We start from the raw sequence: 18,351 nt of genomic DNA, 5'->3' as shown, positions 1-18,351 counted from the left end.
GGTGAGCAGCATGCAGAATAGTGTAAGAAAGATTCCAGACTTGAGATGTGGGATTTGGAATACCCACTTCATATCTTTTATTGAAATTGCTGAATATTTTATATTACACTATTTTGATTCAAAATGGAGTTTTATAAAAAGAAACCATTCTTGAAACTGAATAAGCCAGCCAAAAGGAACAACAAAAAGTTTCAAAAAATTCTGACCAATGCATGTTCTTGTACAATGCTTTGAAACCCTATCTTTGTCCATAATTTTATTCAGGAAACACCTGGAGAGGAGCAAGACTGCTAGAGAAAAACTGAGTTTCATTTATTTCCAGCAACATTTCTAATCAATGACCATGGCCAGGATCATAGCATACAGACTAGAAATTAGGCTATCAGAAAATATTGCCCCAAATCTATTTTCTTGAAATTAATACCAGAGAGAGGCTTTATACAGACTAGGAATCCTCTAGTCCTTGGTGATGACAAACTGGATAGCGCAGATTGTATTATAGGAACCTTGCCTCTATGTCCTTGAAAACTCTGGTTCTCTGTGCAGTTGGCCCAGTCCAGCCATAATCAAGGAAAAAAAAAAATCTTTGGGTGCTTGTCAGCTGCTTAGGCAAATACTGATGAAGTCAGTCATATGACCAGTATCAAAAAAAAAAACAAAAACCATGCGAAGAACAGCAACCATTTCAGGCTAAAGCTATACAGAATTGTACCTTTCAGTCCACACCTTTGAACCAATGATCTGCTTAAATTATTATGGATATTCAAATTTACAGGATAAATTAGACCAGCTCCAAAATTTACATCAAATCATCTCAACACACTGAAGTTATACTTTTCCTTGTCTCACAATGGGTGAGCCCATAGAAGAATACCCTGCCGGCAGGAAGAACACGTTACTATTAAGCAAACCTGAGTAGTGAGGCTCAATAAATACAAGGAGTTAAAACAATAGTAGTCAGATAACTTGAGTCTCAGAAGCCAGGGGCTTCATTGAGCCTTAATCCTTTCTTTTCAAAGGTTTCTCTTTTTTAAGCAAGTATTTAACATCTATGCTGAGACTTTAAAAAAAAAAAAAAAGTGCCCTGGCTAGAGAGAGTCAACTAACTCAGCCAACTGGATGTCAGAAATACAGTCATTACTGAACAGATCATTGCAAACAACCAAGAAATCTTTCTCTTCCCTTTCAAATGGTTTCTTGTTAAAGGCAAAATTCAGAAAAATCTTTCAGGCTGAAGTCCTCGTATTTGGTTGGAAATGTTGTCCCATTATATATAATCTCTCTATATATATTTGATTAGGCACAAGAGGGGTTATTAAATATTCAACAAGTCCTCATCACTATCATCATGAAACGATGCTGTATTTGAAGAGTTCTGTGCCTGCTGCTGGCCTGGCTTAGCTATTGCTTTCCTTTCCTTTCCTCCGTTCAGTAAATAAGATTTGTTATCACTGCCAAAATTGTGTGGCTTCTTTTGTGGGTGCTTGCTCCTGTCTAGTCCTCTTCCTGTTTGAATCTTTACATCTGGAATGGTTAACACTTCATCCTCACTGTCCAGGTCATCTACACGGAGAGAGGTAAGGGCTTCAGATGTAACAGACTTGGTAGCAATGTGACCATTCTCCTGCCCTCCTTTTGCTGTTCTTGGATTTGGTGCTGCGACTTCCTCCATAAGCCACTCTGTCTCATTCTCATTAGCTTCTTCTTCACTGTTTATCTGCAAGAAAAGAAGAGACTGCATCTGCCACTCTAGACTGACACACACACTGATCCCTCCAGTCATCAGACCCCACAGCATGCACAGCCTTGGTTTAAGGTAGCTGTGAGAGAGTAAATACTGCAAGAGCACCATTTTTCACTGTGGTGAAACAGACTTCGTTCTCTTCTTGTACATTCACATGCTATTTGGCAATTTATGGACTGCTCTTCGTTTCCTCAACTCTATCTTCCTTTCCCATTTCACAGTATAAATATATATAAATATGTATATATATATATATATATATGTATGTATATGTATATATATATATATATATATATCTATAAAAGCTATGTGGCTTTCCTGATGCCACACCATATGGTTTCCACGCACAAAAGGAACTAGGAATTAAAGGGGTTATTTATTTATTAACAAAAGCTTCATATTAAGAAAATTCAATAAGAAACAAATTTGATTGTCAAATTACCTTTGTGTATTTGTAGGAAACAGCAGATGATCTTCTGCAGCAGTTTGTTATCTTGTTTATTACAATTTCCCTAAACAAAGGAAAGAACACTACATTAGGAACACTTTTTAGCCCTCACTTTTCTTCACTAGATTTTTACCATCAACATAAAGCATGTCAACAAATGAGCTGCAAACTATCACATTGATCTTGAACCACTCAATCAAAATCCAGTCTGGGATGATGTACATCTTGCCCCTTGGTACAGCTTCAAGCTGACTGTTCCGAAACGCCTCTGATTCCCTTCATATTTAAGGGAAAAACAACCAAAAGTTGTCTGAAAAGCAGAGGAACAGCAGAACTTGCACTTTTTCCTTGACACTGTTGTATGGATCTAGCCTGACTCCATGAAAGCAGAGGGATATCAAATATTAATAGTGTGGATACTGTTTCATGCTCCTTAAATTACCAGTTGCTCACAAGACAGGCTAGACCAACTCAGTTGTACACCCCAGCCTTCTCTACATGGGCCTTCAGACAGCAATGGAGAATTTGAAGGAACCAGCAGTTGGACAGTTGATGCTGCCAACTGAAAAACCCAAATCTATGAAGTTTACTATTCCCCTTTCATTTCTGGCAGAAAACCAAATCCTGACAAAGAAACTTCTAAAGCCTCTTAATAATTTCTTACCTCCTCTCTTTTTTGTAGAACAGCAAGATTATGAGACATGCAGTGAGAACAACCAGGAGGACACTAAGCACAGCACCAACAGCCTGGCTTCTCCTTGAAAGACCTTTATGTATTTGGGTCTCCTCATCTGTCTGGTGCTGATTGTTTCCTGGATCACTGGTTGATCTAGCAATGTAAATTGAAAAGATAAGATCTATTGGTAAATTTTGTTAAACTGGATTAGAAACAGCAGATTAGAAGAAGACATGCCGCACCATCTTGTCATTCCAACATAACAGCTGTATGAACTGAATTTAGGGGATTTCATCTAAGTAAAAACAACTTGAAAAACACAAATATATGTACTGTGCCTACATCCTAGTACGTTATCAAATAGTGCATGAAAATACAGTCAAGTCTGCAGAGCACAATTAAGTACTCCAGAGCTTATACAGGAGTAGTTATCCACACAAAGATACTGTTTTAGAACCAAAGCTGCACTTGAGCAAGCTGCAACAGCTACAGAAATTCATCTGACTATGGCACTACACATACCAACCTCCCTCAATAGGTTTAAATCAGAATCAAGAGTTTGCCTGTGCTTTCAAGCTAGCAGCCGGAGAGTAAACACTCCCAGAAAGTAGTCACTCCATTTTTCACAGTGAGGCTGCCTACCATTAAGAACATTGTAAGCACCTAGATACAGACACTCTACTTTTAACACTGTCCCCTCACTAATCAGTAGTTTAGCTGACCATATTTAATTGCAGAAATACTTCATTGTTCCTTGAAGACCTGTAATGATTTTCCATTCCAGGCTAAAGAAGTGAGCAGATAGAGGGGAAGGCCAGTCTTTGTCACAGCTTCAAAGTTTTTCAGACAGTAAGGCAAGGGGAACCAAACACCTCACCCACAAACTGTTTGCTCCTTCTCAGTAACATGAAACAGCTTCTTCTCTCAGCTAGTCAGTTTTACTCAGTGAAAACAATAAGAATTCCACTGTACCTCTCCAGCTTCAGGTACAGAAGCTTAAATTTAGTAGCTATGTACCAAACACTGCACACATGATGATCAATTTATCTGTAAGTCTACTGCTTTTTCAGCTTTTCCCCTTTTTCCAATTACTGTGACAAATAAATACAAAAAAGCCTTTCGCTGAGAAGTGTTGACAAAAACTGCTTTCAGAAAATGGTTATCTACTCACATTAATGGACACACAGCAGATGTGTACCAGGTAAATAAATACTGGCAATCTGCTGTCTCATGAAGGAATTCAGGGATGCCTTCCTTTGCTTCTGCATTGCAGTGGAAGAAAATGGTTGAAGACACAAACTTTGATTTATCTTTACCACATCTGGAGTCAGATGAAAATATGACATCCAAATCATCATCTACAATGAGAAGAAAAAGTTGCAGTTTACTACTTTCCTGAGAACACTCTGTAAACACTAGACCCTGGGAAAAAAAGTAGTTAACTAAGGGAAATCATTGCTTATACAGCACAAGCACAGATGAAAACAGGAGATGAAAGTCTTCTATCTTACACGGTTTTTACCACAGTCTCTCAACTTCAAGTCTTGCAGTCTTCAAGTATCAATCCCTAACCCCCATTAAAGCCATATTTGCAACAGCTTACACAGCAAAAAAAATTAAAAATATCTAAATTATGCTAGACACACTCTGGATAGCTTTATAGAAATGGATTAGCACAGATGTTGTGAACCAAGGACCATTTCTGGTTGAAGCAGTTCACAGAGCATCAAGCAATTCTGTCTGGTGAGCATGTACTTACCATCAACGTAATATTTGGCATTTCTGGCAGAACCAACTCTCCGAATGCGCTGTTCATTAGTTTTCACCTGGCAGATGTTTGCTCCAAAACACTCTGGGAAACTTGAATTTATTATACCAGAAAGTTGAATTTGATACACGTATTTATCGCCATTTGTCCGTTCATCACCAGAAGCTGTGTACAACCTGAGGAAACAGAGGAAAAAATCTATTAAGTCTAAACTCACAGGTTGGGGTTATGCCCAAGACATAGCATCTACCACTGTTGCCAGTCTATCACTGGTTGATTCCAGAGCAAGCTGAGTGATCAATTCAGCAGCTAGAAAAGATGTAGGAATGTGGCTTCCTCCCTGAAGTAGAAATAAGGATTATATTTAGCATAAATATAATCCTTAGCAAGCACAGAAAGCAGATTTTTCCAGCTATACTGCCCTCAATGTGTGACTGAACATCCAAATACCTCCAAAGGTTTAAGATAATATGAAGACAAAAGCATGATTCAGTGGCTCATACACACTACTGACTCTGAGAACCATATGGTGTGCTCTACAGCTATGATGAATGAACAGCATGGTTTAGCAATCTTCTCCAGAAAGATAACTAAGGGTAGAACCATTTTGTTGTTTTGGGGTTTGTTTGGGTTTTTTTTTTTTACTCACTTGGAATAAACATCTCCTAAAGAAAAGTTTTTCCCAGTTGCAGGATTAATGACTGTTCCATTCACCACCTCTACCTCCTGCTGCTTCACAGCACAAGCTGCACGTGTGTCCCATGTGATGTAGTAAGCACAGTTTTCTTCATCAAACCTACCAAATAAGAATAGAGCTGATGATTCCCGGAAAGAGTAACAAGTTTTTAGACTTGAGAAAAGGAAAAGACAACTGCTAACCCACATGTGACAATGTCCTGCCTAAGCATCATACCTAGAATAAGCTAAAATAGTCAAGTTGCACTAAAAATAAAAGCTACCTGAAGAATTACATTGGATTTTTTCTGCAGTTTTAGAAGACCTGGCTGCACCTGAACTTCCAGCTGAAAATTACAGAATTCCCACAGTGTATCAAAGGGTTTTATTGATATATTTTAGCTAGCAAACATATCAGGCTGCTTTTTTGCAGCATGTTAAACCTGCCTTTTATTTAAGCAGAACAAGAGGTATAAGCTAGTGTCCTGGTTCTGGCCTTGACAGGATAATATTTTTGCAGTAGCCAGGAAGGGCCATGGCCAGGACCCAGAGGTTATTCTATAGCAGCTCACATCATTGATAGGGACAAGGGGAAGGGCATCTTTTCTAGGGAGAAGGGGTCCCTCCTGGGCCAACACAGCATGGCAGAGGGACCCAGGTCACATATCAATGTCTTGTTCAAATCATTCAGCTCCTTCTTGTACCCTCTGTCTTTGGTATTGTTGCTGTTACTGTTTCTTTTCTTATTTCTCTTTCCAGTAAATTGTTATTATCTCAACCCATGACCTTTGCCTTTTGTGCCTCCATTTCTCCTCTCCAGCCCTCGGAAGGGGAGGGAACAACCTGCATGTAGTTTCAGTGGGACAACTGAATTAGAGAGTACCATCCCGAAACCATGACAGCTAGTCACTTTTCTGCCTTGTTCTTTGGCTGTCACAGAACATTTTGTCCAGTTTTCCAATTCTACAAGTAATGCAGAGTTAATAATATCAAGACTAAACAAAAAGCCCTCAAGCTTTCTTAGTATTTGTGATCATGTATATATACCTTATTTTAGAGAGCTTCTGGTTAAATACACTGTATTGAGGCAGAAATAAACCATGCTTTATTAGCTCTATCACTTACCTACAGAAAATGTTCTTTAATAAACAGATTTTGAACAGAGTTAAGAGTGGTTGTACAATGACATTGGCTACTGACACTGGAAACAACTGCATCCAGGCCATTGTCAGATCTAATTTGGAAGCAGAATGGCTATTTTTTTTCCCAGAAGTTTTAAGATAAATACAATGTTTATGAAAATGAACAATTGTGCAAACTCCAGAAGACGCTATGCCTTGCAAGTGCAGACCAAGGATTACTTTATCGACTGTCCAACAGAGCAGAGAGTCTTTGTCCTGGGATTTAAGGGTTTACTAGAGAGATACAAAAGAATCAGCCATGAAGATCAGCGGTATGTAAATTTATTACCTCTGCAGCATGGGCATGCCAACCGTTCTTGCACATTTCAGTTCTATAATTGTTGTTACTTTCTTATTTTTCCTACATTCTTGCCCACTGGAATAACTAATATACACTGTATCACCTAGAAGAAAAAAAAACGTTTTTATAAGCAGCTGTCAGAAATTTCTCTTCTAGACTTCCTTACTTCCAGCATTCTTTTCCTCTGCATTGACCATATATCAATTGTAGTATTTCGGTAATTTGAGGCATTCTCACTTGCAATCATTTAAAAATCACTCTTTGTCTTTACATTGTACCCTGTGTTCAGATCACCAGTATGGCCATAACAAATGTTTACACTTAAATGTAATTTTTTTAAACGTAAGAGTAAATGAAGATACCCAATTACAAATTAACTCAGACAATAAATACAGGCAATACATGTCAGTACTTTTGTAAATGGATGGAAAATTTCCCTGACCACCAATTTGAAAAATATTCCTTAAACTAGAAGCTTGAGTAAAGTTGAGATTACTGGTTTTCATTCATTTTTGTAAGAGTGAAGCCAATTAATCATCCTTCACATGCTGCTTTAATTGAAGAAGTTAGTAGATGCAGAATAAGTCTTTTCAAATAGGATGAACGAGACCCTCTCACAACTACAGAATCACAGATTGGCTGGAGTAGGAAGGGACCCCTGGAGGTCATCTGGTCCAAACCCCCTGCTCAAGAGAGTCACTTGGAGCCAGCTGTCCACGACTATGTCCAGACAGCCTTTGCATACCTCCAAGGTAGGAACTCTACAACCTCCTTAGACAACTTGTGCCAGTGTTTGGGTATCCTCACTGTAATAAAAGGGTTTCTTGATGTTCAGATAGATAATTCATTTCTTACAGCTTTAATGACAGCACTGTTAATTTGCTTCAATGTTTTCTCATGGCTTAAATGTCATATTATGTTTTCATTTTTAAACAGGAGATTCATTGATAAAAATATTTCAAAATAAAGGCTTCAGCATAATTTAAGAACTGCTACAGTTAGGCTGTAAGATTTAAACCTTTAATCTCTAGCTCTCCACAGGAACAAAAAGTAACTCTACCTGTCACATTCAGCTTCTGTGTATGAACAAGTCCAAGAACTTGAACATCTCCATTGTAGCTTTTCCTGCAAATACTGGCTCTTTCAGGGCAGCCTGTGGGTCCCTCATGTACCCTCTGACAGAGGTTCACATAGTACCTACACAGAACATGGTAGACAAAACTTCTTTAAAATTCATTTAGGCTAAACTGAATAATCTTAGGATCTTCATGGAACACTAGACAGGTTGCAAGAAACTAAATCTCAAATGAGTTGACAGACTAAAACATGTACTAAGGTTTGGCAGATTACTTCTAATAATCATTTTCAAGACTGGAAAAAAAATTAATTACCACCAGATTAGGTCACTAATTAATTTTGACCTAGGTCCAAACTAAAAATTGGAAGAGACTCAAGAAATATCCTAAAGATTTTTCATTTATAAAAGTTATAATACTACCCTAAGTTCATTATCTCCTCAGAGTTATACCAGCTCAGATATGTTAGAGCAGAGAATTGCTAGCAAAGTGGTGAATGAACTATTTTGTTACCCCACAGTTTATCATAAGTTTAGAATCAGATGCTGTCATCCTTGCCAGTTCATTTCTCTTTCCTAACTGGAGGAGGGAGGCTGGAGAGGTTGATGACTTCCTGACATCCATATTTTCCACTATGCTAATACATCGAGGAATGTGAGTGAAAAGCCCCAGTTGAATGTCAGAAAATAAGTTATACACTTAAGTCAAAAGAAAGCAACTAAGTAATTAAGACTCTTCTTCAACAAGACTAAGAATCCAAAAAAGAATAGCATTTAAACAACAAAATTACATTTTTAAGGCAGCAGTTTGAATATAAAGCTTTTAAATAGCTTTTCGTTCAGAGGTGAATATTTATCCTTTAAAAAGGATCACCAATAGAGAGAAAGGGTAAATGAAGAATGTGATTACTCTGTCCATTCAGAGACATGGGTTCCTTTCTCAGCTTTCTTTAACTTATGTGAAGTGTTAAGCAATAACAGTTTCAAGACACTGAGCAGGGAATAAACTATAGAAATACTATGCCACGTTACAACTGTACTGATAAGCAAGCTGTTCCCTGTGAGCTGCTTATTACTCACGAGTTCCCATTGTGGAAAAAGATCCATGATCCTGTCAGGGAAGAGAGCATTCTCAAGTCATATGTTCTGTGTTTTTGGACAAACTTGCACTCCATTTTCTTGGGAGGACAAACAGCTTGAGTCTTCCATTCAAATGTCACAGCACAACCAAGAGTCTCACTGAGAAGGTATGGGCTCCCAACACCAGCATTTTCATCACACGTAAAGATAATGGTAGATTGCTTTCTTGCAGTTGCTATAAGGAGAAAGGTTGCAAAAAAAGAAAAAACGTATTTTACACAAGGCTTGCATGCATGTATGGATCCCTGTGTTAGCTAAGACCCTTGTACATAAAGTATAGGAAGTACTTACTGCTGCTACAGAATCCCCACTTTTCATCTCCCTGGTAGTTTTCAGTTGTAGCACACCATGGCCTATTCTTCCCTTCTGTAATACATTCCTCATAGGTCTTCCCTTTGTACTTGAAGGGGAACACACAGAGTTCTCCCTTTTCAGTCACTGAGAAGGAAAGGTATAATCTCATAACTACACACAGTAGAATAGGTGTATCCGTATTCAGAGCCTCATTCAGATCCTGTACTTCAGTACTAAAGGAAGGTCAGTGGCAGACAACAGAAATACTGGAACAATGAATTTAAACCCAATTAGAAAACCAGACGTACCATACAATTAGCTACAATCATCCCTATAGAAAAGTTGCAGTGTCTCTTCCAGGGAGATACATGTTGACATTGCAGATTAGAATGAAGCTTGTGATTTAGCAAAAGGACGTTTCCATTGCTGTATGTAAAATCTATGTTGCTTTCTCCTGGCACAACAAATTCTCACACTTTAAGGGGAAAATTTCCTAGTTTTGAACATAAAGAATGGGTCTGCTCCAATCTCACCTGGAGGGCACCGATCGCCTCCTGTATACTGCAAGATGACTGTTTCATCCTGGTGGCTATAGTCCATTCTCATTTCCTTTATGTTTCCAAAAGATGACACTCCACTTTTAGATGTCAGACACACTGCCCCATCTCTGCATTTTCCCTGGGGCAAGCCTACACTGCACACACCAACATGGTAATTGTTGGGTCCAGAAAATACCTGTGTAGACAATCAGAAGCATCACAGCAAGTCTAGAGTCAATACTTACAAAATCACACAAATGCTTCATAAACCAAGCCTGAGGCAGCAGTTGCATAATGCAGGAGGAAAAGATAACTGATTTTGCAAGTCTGGCTTTCATTAATATGACAAAACTGATAAATATGATAAAGCACACAGACAAACTATGTTCAGCAGACCTGCTGTCTCATTCAAGATTCTGTCAGAGGTGAAGATTTCTCATTCCTTTACCCATTTCTGTATTCATTAACTTCACTCTCAAAAACATTAAAATGTTATAGCCTCTAACATCATTCTATCTGTCAGAAGCCAAACAAGTATCGATACTGACTACAGGACATTTCAGCCTCTTCTCACACAGAATGCTTAAAAGAAACCCTTCCTGCAGTTTTAAAATGTTTTTAGCAATAGGCAATTATACATAAATTAAATAAATAAATGTTACAACACAAGAAGGCATTACCTCAAATGATCTTCCAGAAAGGCTGGTCAGGTTAAATGTATAGTGTAACTGTTCATCAATCACAGAGCAGCCTAAAGTTTTCACTTTATCAGGACACACAAGTGGAGTTTCCCACTCAAAAACAAATGTGCAGTCAACCTTCCTTATCATCTTTGGCTTACCCTGTTACCAAAGAACACAGGAAGTCACATTTCATTTTTGGACAGTTTGTTGTTGTCTCTGCACTTTCCCCTTTCCCCAGTAGTCAACCTCAGTTACTACCATGGCTAGACTTCACTGATTGTAGGACAAACACCATATTGTAACTAGTACCAAAAAAAAAAATTAAAGGGAAGTGCATTCTACCTAGCTCCAGAAAACAATCAATCAAGGTAACACAAGCTTTCTTCTTAATTAGGGTTGAGATTTTCATGTTCAGCTCAGTTGCAAGCAACAAAAGTGTGAGAGCTGTGCTTCTCAATAGCATTACGAAATTTCACAGTTAAGGTTTTTAGAGAACATTGTTTACTCTATCTTGTTTTAAACTAAAGTATTAGTATGGCCTATGTAATATTCAGAACTGCCTCAAGTTTCATGTCATGCCCTGTGTTGACAGAAAAGGTTTTCATGATCTTTAGCAAACTCTTGTTTGACAAACACATCTAAGTGCTTCTCTACAGTTTGTTGAAGCATTAAAAAAATTCAATAAATGTTACATTCACATTACCATGCAAACTGAATTTAGTGTTCGGGTGTTGACACAGAACAAAAACATAAGTAACTAAGTGCCAATTTTGAAGTTGTGTACAATTATGGAAAAGGTTACAGCACAGGGGGAACACTTATAGTAATATCTGTACAGTTACACTGGTTCTTGTGTTAGCTTGAGGTACAAGTACAAACTTTAGGATCTAAACAAGGTGCAACACAAAATTAAGTTTAATGTCAGCAATAAGTTATCATTACATTACTTCTGTGGAATCTGATGCTTGAAATCATCAGAACCAGTTACTCTCAAGCTTAAAGTTCATACACTCAAAATTTTCGCCAGTCAAGGACACAAATATGACACTTCTTGAAGTGAGTCCATCCATACATTATAGAAACAAATCCTTGACTTATTTTTAAACAAAGCTAACACTGGTTACTACCCACTTTCCATTACACTCCAAAAGCAATGTAAGTTGAATAGATGTCTCACCAGACTAGTTCCTTGGCTGCAGTGAAATACAATAACAGAAGTATAGTTCAATCCATTGTTAATCTGACAAGGAGTAGTGCTGTTGTAAGTGATGTAAACTTCATTTGCTGCCTTATTGAACTGGGGAGGTTCAGTAACACGACCAATATCCTATACAAGCAAAAATATGTATTAATAGAATTACAGGACATACCTAGATTCCAGATCAGCCCAGAGATTCAGATCAGAATTCATCTGTTTGGTCTACATGGGTGCACAACTATTGCACTCTCGAAAACTGCATTCAATACTCAAAGAACAGCCATTACATTTCAATCCTAACAAAACACAAGTAACTCAAAACAGTTTTTGACTATGTTTGACAAAACCCAGGGAGTGTCTGCCTCTTAGAGGTAGATTCTTCTCTACATCAATGTGCCAAATTACCAACACATAACTTAAAAATAGCATTAACAATGGCGTAAGGTCCCTAGATGAATACCGAAAGTTGTGGAAAACAATCACAGCTTTTTATATCTGTCTTCTAAAGCTTCCACACAAGTCCTGAAAAGCAAGAGCCTGGATCCCTCAAGGGAATGACACAGACAAGTTAGTCAATCCTCTGTAACAGGCTTCCTATTTATGCAGCTGTCAAGTTCTCACATGAAAGACCTAAGTGCACTTCAGAGCATACTAGTACCTAGACTGCTTCCAATTGCAACGGGCTATCACAAGATCAATTAAGCCACATAATGACTACGACATTCTACTTCCCAGTGTCCCTATTTGGCACACAAATTTTCTTCAGTACATGAAAAAAATTCTCTGTAGCAATTTTTATATTTATCACTGTATTGAATCTTCTGACATCCAAAAAGATCACTGGGGTTCAGTATAGGAAAATATTTCTCAGGGAAAAGCAATAAAACGGAACTTTGCAGAGGAGATTTAAATTCTGCATTCCATTTCTTTAATCCACTGTCAAGCCTCTGGTTCAAATTGGGTCTCTAGGCAGGAATACTATATTAAACTATTAAGGAAATGCACATTTCAGTGATTCCTGGCATAGTACTTACTATTGGCGATTCATTAACAGGAACCATGCAAACAGCTGCTCCAGGTGGGCAACTGACATCTTTGATAGGATTGAGAGGCTCACAAATGTTGATGTAGAAGTCTGGAGAAACATCTGTAATATCTTCATCCACAAATGCCTCATAATACCCAGTACGATGGATCAGAGGAGACAGGTCAATAATGGAACTATCATTCATTACTGAGCACTTCACCTACAAGAAGGTACATTTATTGCTTTTATTCTTTTATTACTTGCTTTGAGTAATTGACAAACATCCTTCTTGAGGCAAGAAGCATGGCCACATTTAAAAGTTTCAAATCTAAGTAAAGCAGCATTTGTTATAATATTTGCTTGTCTATAGATACTAAGCATTTACAAGCAGCATATGAAAACCCTTGATCACATTCACATGAACATTCTTATGGAATGGAATCCCTATCAGAGCAATACCAAGACAAAGATGTGGCACACATACTCCAGCATACATAGTCACTATGACTTTGTAAGATCAGGCCCCATGCCCTCCTCTCCTCCAACAAACAAGCTTGGTTATAACAACATTATAACAATGTAAAGTGAGTGTATTGCAAAGTTTATGGCTTGAGTACTAAGTTTCCTCAGAACCGATTTCACTCATTCTTAATGTGCATAACCCTACTGAGAGTCTATGAGGAATTTGAGAAATCTACTCTTGTTTAGATAGGAAATGGAGCAACTAACAAAATTAGCATTAAATTTCAAGACAAATAATCATTGTTGCTATTGAGATATCATCACATTGAAATAGCTTGGGTCACTGTGAAAAAAGGGATCAGAAGTGCACTAAGGACCACCAAATGGAATTATCAGGCTAGAAAAGACAGTGGGGTTGGGTATTGTTGATTTGTATTGCAGCATGGTACATATTACTGAAGGGGAAACCAGAACTGTGTGTAGCTGAAGGAGAGGATGTGACAATTCCTGTTGGGGAAAGAAAAATAGGAATTTTATTTCATTGGGAAATGGAAGTGAGAGGTATTGTAGAAACAGTGATGAGGAGGAAAAACAACTTGTTGCAGAGAATGATGGTCACACTAGAGGTAATCAAAGCAGCAAAAAGAATGATTAGGCAGTTTCATAAAAGAAAATACTCAGGTATTAAGAAAACATCTAAATTTATCCAATAGTTCATTTAGCCTTCTATTCCTAGTACTGCCTTTTACTCCATGCACCCACCATCTATTTTTAATGACTAGTAGCTAATGTAGCTAAACTTAACTAAAGACTAACTCAAAGCACTCTCTGGAGCACCACTTTGACTAAACTGACCACATTATGCTGTTACAGCACATATGGCACATCAGAAGCAGATTCTAAACTCATTCAATAATTCAATAAAGGTTTATTTGGTTTGCACTGAGCAAACTCATCATGCACTTGCCTGGCCTCTAGCCACCTGCCTAGAAACAAAGACTATCCCCATGCCCAGAGATGCTATCCATCCTCAAGTCAGCCTCAGCTCTGCAGGCCTGCTGCACTGGAGGATCTTCGCCATCACTTCCCAACGTGACACCCGATGGCTTCCATTTGAGCTGCACAGGAAAGCAGCCAAATAGGTTCCACAAAGGGGTTTTTCTCAAGCGTTAGAAGTTTTAACTTGGCTCAACATGTGAAGCAGGAGTTTATCAAGGACTGCTCACCCCTGTTGCAAATGTCAGTAGAGAAAGCATTCAAGAACTCCTATATGAATTTTGGCTCTGTACTAAGGAAGAAACCCTTCCCTCAAGGAATTTAAAATGTACTGCTATTATATCTAACCCACCTCAGAAACTCTAAGTCCCGTGTTTTCTGCAAAAGTAATTCTTACCTCTTCTTCACAAGCCAAGGAAGTATGCCAAGAGAAGTAACTAGTGCATGTTTGCTCATCAAAAGACACAAAAACAGGTCGGCTCTCATCTCCAGCATCAGATTTGCACACAAAGCTAAAATAGCTCTTATGCTTCAGTGCAGGGTCTGCAGGGCAAGGATCTCCATCTTCATAGACAAGCTTCAGCACCTGATCCTCATAACTTAAAGTTTTACTCTGTTTTCCAGCATTAACTGGTTTTTGGCCACCTCTGATGCAGACAGCTAAAGAGAAAAAAAGAAAAATTAAGAAAACAGATCAAGTTTGATGCAACTGCCCTGAAAAACTGCACCATACAACATATACAGCAGGAAACTGGAGATTTTAGCGTCACTTTAATTTTTCTAAGAAAGAATGGCTTTGCCACACCATTCAGAGCTGCCATTAAACTGAGCTGAACTGCACTGATACAAAGACCAAGTATTGCCTTTATTACTTCATCAACCAGCTCAATGTACTGCACCTATACATGCTTAAGCAGCCACAGAGCAGTGTTTGGTTATCACTTCTCTGAAAACTAAGTAATTAACAAAAAATGTCAAACAGATTATATATAATTTTATTAAGATGCCTCTTAAAAAGCAAATCAATCTAATAGTTTCTTCTAACTGCACAAAAATAATTTTTGCAACAAGCAATACTCCTATTTTAGCATCTAAGATGCTTAAGTATTATTTCATATTCAATTTGACAGAAGAGCTAGTAATTCAACCTGCAATTAAGCAGCTTTAAAACCAGTTAATTAAGCAAAAAGTTGACTTCTACTGATGTTTCAGAAGCACCAGAACAGAAAGCTAGAAAGAGGACTGGCAAAGGTTTGAAGTGCAGACACAAAGCCCAGTGCAGATGCATTACAGCGATGCATCACTACTGTGTTCACTCTAGCTGGAAGATTGTAATGTCTCTGTTTCCACAGTATTAAAGACAGGCAGTAGAAGCACCTACATTCCTGCCCTCATGTGCAAAAAAATACCCATTCATTAGAAACTAAAGGGACTGGGACTTGAAGTGAGCCCATGTGAATGCTGTTGGGTAAAAATGTATGGCCTCATTTCCTAAAACAGTTTGGTTTTCTTCCTAGTCAGTACAGCCACCAGCTGTTCCCATCACCCTTTCTGCATTTGCAGCAAAACATGACACTTTACAGTAAACTTGAGCATAAGTATTTCTTCTGGTTACCCTATAGTCAGTGATTACAGTACCACAGAGGATAACTTGCTTACCAGCTCCATTAGCACATGAACTTTTAGCTTCAGCACAAACATTCAACTCAATTATTCTGTTGTGTGAACCACTGATGGTATAGCCAGACTCTCGCTTTAATGGTGTCAAATCAAAGAGGTGGCCTATAGAGAGATCAGGGAACAATTTCATCTCTTTTTCAGATTCAAAATCAAGACATTTCTCTGTACTATAAGCTTTCAGGAACTTAGTAGGAAGGCTAACCAGACCCTCTTTGCCTGCCAGCTTAGAAAGGCAGTTACTCACATTAACAGAAGAAACACAAGTTTCAAACTATCATCTATTTATATTCCAAGGGACATTGCAGTACAAGATATTTCTACCATCCATAAGCATTTTAGTCACTATCCAGAGGATGTGCCACACTGCACTTTTCTAACAAAGTCCCTCGAGAACACAAAGACAGTAGTGCTGCTTCCAGCAGCCTCTTCCACATACAAAATCCTGAGGCCTCCTCCTTACCTGTTGCAGGATTGGTTACCCGACAGTCATTTTGCACATTGCTTTTAAGAGGACATGCAGCAGCAGTGAACCATAAGAAAGTATATTCACAATCTTCAATGGCAGTGATAAGTTCTGGCTTTGATTCCTAAACACAAAATAGTGGAGAGAGTGACATCTCTATAGAGTGATAGTTTGAGATTCCATGCCAACAGGTCTATCCCTGCAGCCTGTAACTGACCTCAGTTCAAACACCAGTCCTAAAACCTGATCATCATGGTCCAATTAATTAATCCAAGGATAGAGTATTTAACTGTGATTATTTAAAATACACAACAGTACAGAATCATTATCAGGAGAAATAAAATTAATGCGAGGAGAGCTAAAGGTAGCCTAGGTCAAAGGACAATCCAAAAGGCAATTCAAATCTCATCAAATGGTAGAGTACTTAATGGCAAGGCATACAGATGTGCAAGAATTGAGAGCTACACAGGCAATAGCATTATTTACTACTTAAAACACTTCCCAACCTGCACTACATTCATCTTCAAGATGTAAGCAGATGATCTGAAGCTATTACAGATGACAAAAATTGTGCTAACAGAGTATACAAAACAATCTCTTAAAAATTGCTCAGTATCTGAAATGCAAGTACATGTAAGTCCTTCTGCTTGCACAAACACAAAATCCCAGCAGAAGGAACCCACTTACAATTCTGTTTTCATCACACTTGAGGCGCAATATTGTTGTCTTCTTCCGAATTTTATCTGGACACTGATCTCCATTAATGTATTTCAGGATAAAAGTGACATTCTCCCAACGAGGACCATCAGCCACTTCCCCAAGACTGGTACATTTTGTACCCTCAATGAGGGAGGCAGCAGCATCAGAGGGGCAGGAACCTATACACATAAACAAAAGCTGCATTATTACTCCAAATGTTACTAAGTAAATGTTAGTAACTAAGTAAATGTACTTGCCTGGAATAAAAGTCCACTACCCTACTTTCAGTTATATCATGGCTGATCTACCTAAAAGCCATTGTCCAAACCATATTTATTGGGATGTGTTTTCCCCAAAAATCACAACTAGCAGCAATTGTCTCACTTCACTTAAGGTCATGAAAAAGTAGTGGCAGCTACCACAAGGGAAGTGGACTACTATTAGGGGTAGGCTACAGTCTGGCCTTGCACTGCACAAAATGTGAAGTCAGTCAAAAGATGCCATAGGGAAATTCTAATTATTTTAAACTTTAAGAGCTATAGCAAACTTTGGATAAGGACCAAAAGAGCTAGAGTGCCAAAGTTATCAAGAGAAGAGCTGCTAGTCACTCTCACCCCCTAAGCAGATGGAAATCAGGCTCACAGTCTACCTTTCCCTCTGGTGCGACAAATCACACCACTGTCTCCGCATCCTTTGCTTTGTGATTTATTTCACTCAGAATAGTCACCACCAGTACTGTCCTACCACTTGCCTTCCCTAGCTATAGGAGGAATATATTTGTATTTTGCACTTACGTGTAGCACTATATGGTACTAAGGGCTTGCAGACATTAATATAGTATTTCTGGGTAGTAGCAGATATAGCAATGGCCTCCCAGTTCTCTCTGTGTCGTGACAGGGATGAAAAGTCATAGAAGTTTCCTTCATCATCCCTGTACAAAAGATTAAAGACATGTAAAATAATTAAGCATTTTAAAGTTGCAATCCTTAAGTTACTACAGTAATTTTAACCTGATAACTCAAAGCAGACTATTACACTGGAAAAGAAGTTTGCACCAGAAGCAGTGGTCCCTAAAAACTTCAAATTCAGTAGAAGGATATATGACCTCACCAGCTATCACCACAGAAACGGTCCACATGCACACACCTCAGCCAATGCAAGAGTAATTCCAACTTCTAATTAAAGCATGTTGCCTTTCAGGGCATGGCAAACATACATACAGTTACAGTGCACTGTTTTACCTCAGGGTAGAGACCTATAATGAGGAGAGATGTTCAAATTCTGGGCCAAATATTAGCCACA

The 18,351-nt window shown here is 38.4% G+C and overlaps 1 protein-coding gene across 1 annotated transcript in view; it reads right to left on the bottom strand.

The window, feature by feature from the left end:
• Positions 1 to 40: 40 nt before the first annotated feature.
• IGF2R (insulin like growth factor 2 receptor) overlaps positions 41 to 18,351 on the bottom strand; it is a 58,183-nt gene continuing 39,872 nt past the window's right edge. Inside the window, exons 30-48 of the mRNA XM_005518638.3 lie at positions 17,844 to 17,980; positions 17,038 to 17,228; positions 16,348 to 16,474; positions 15,867 to 15,989; positions 14,605 to 14,867; positions 12,757 to 12,969; positions 11,702 to 11,851; positions 10,522 to 10,683; positions 9,836 to 10,037; positions 9,300 to 9,446; positions 8,949 to 9,183; positions 7,854 to 7,990; positions 6,782 to 6,896; positions 5,286 to 5,432; positions 4,628 to 4,812; positions 4,040 to 4,226; positions 2,857 to 3,021; positions 2,187 to 2,256; positions 41 to 1,717 (exon numbers count right to left, since the gene is read on the bottom strand). Coding sequence (XP_005518695.3) covers positions 1,316 to 1,717; positions 2,187 to 2,256; positions 2,857 to 3,021; positions 4,040 to 4,226; positions 4,628 to 4,812; positions 5,286 to 5,432; positions 6,782 to 6,896; positions 7,854 to 7,990; positions 8,949 to 9,183; positions 9,300 to 9,446; positions 9,836 to 10,037; positions 10,522 to 10,683; positions 11,702 to 11,851; positions 12,757 to 12,969; positions 14,605 to 14,867; positions 15,867 to 15,989; positions 16,348 to 16,474; positions 17,038 to 17,228; positions 17,844 to 17,980 — 3,358 coding nt within the window. The 3' untranslated portion in view covers positions 41 to 1,315. The remainder of the gene's footprint in view (positions 1,718 to 2,186; positions 2,257 to 2,856; positions 3,022 to 4,039; positions 4,227 to 4,627; positions 4,813 to 5,285; positions 5,433 to 6,781; positions 6,897 to 7,853; positions 7,991 to 8,948; positions 9,184 to 9,299; positions 9,447 to 9,835; positions 10,038 to 10,521; positions 10,684 to 11,701; positions 11,852 to 12,756; positions 12,970 to 14,604; positions 14,868 to 15,866; positions 15,990 to 16,347; positions 16,475 to 17,037; positions 17,229 to 17,843; positions 17,981 to 18,351) is intronic.

The sequence above is a fragment of the Pseudopodoces humilis genome, chromosome 3 (genome assembly GCF_049639895.1).
Source record: "Pseudopodoces humilis isolate 2021_Gansu_Grassland_sample_001 chromosome 3, ASM4963989v1, whole genome shotgun sequence".
Classification (NCBI taxonomy): domain Eukaryota; kingdom Metazoa; phylum Chordata; class Aves; order Passeriformes; family Paridae; genus Pseudopodoces; species Pseudopodoces humilis.
This window is presented reverse-complemented; position numbering and strand designations above follow the sequence as displayed.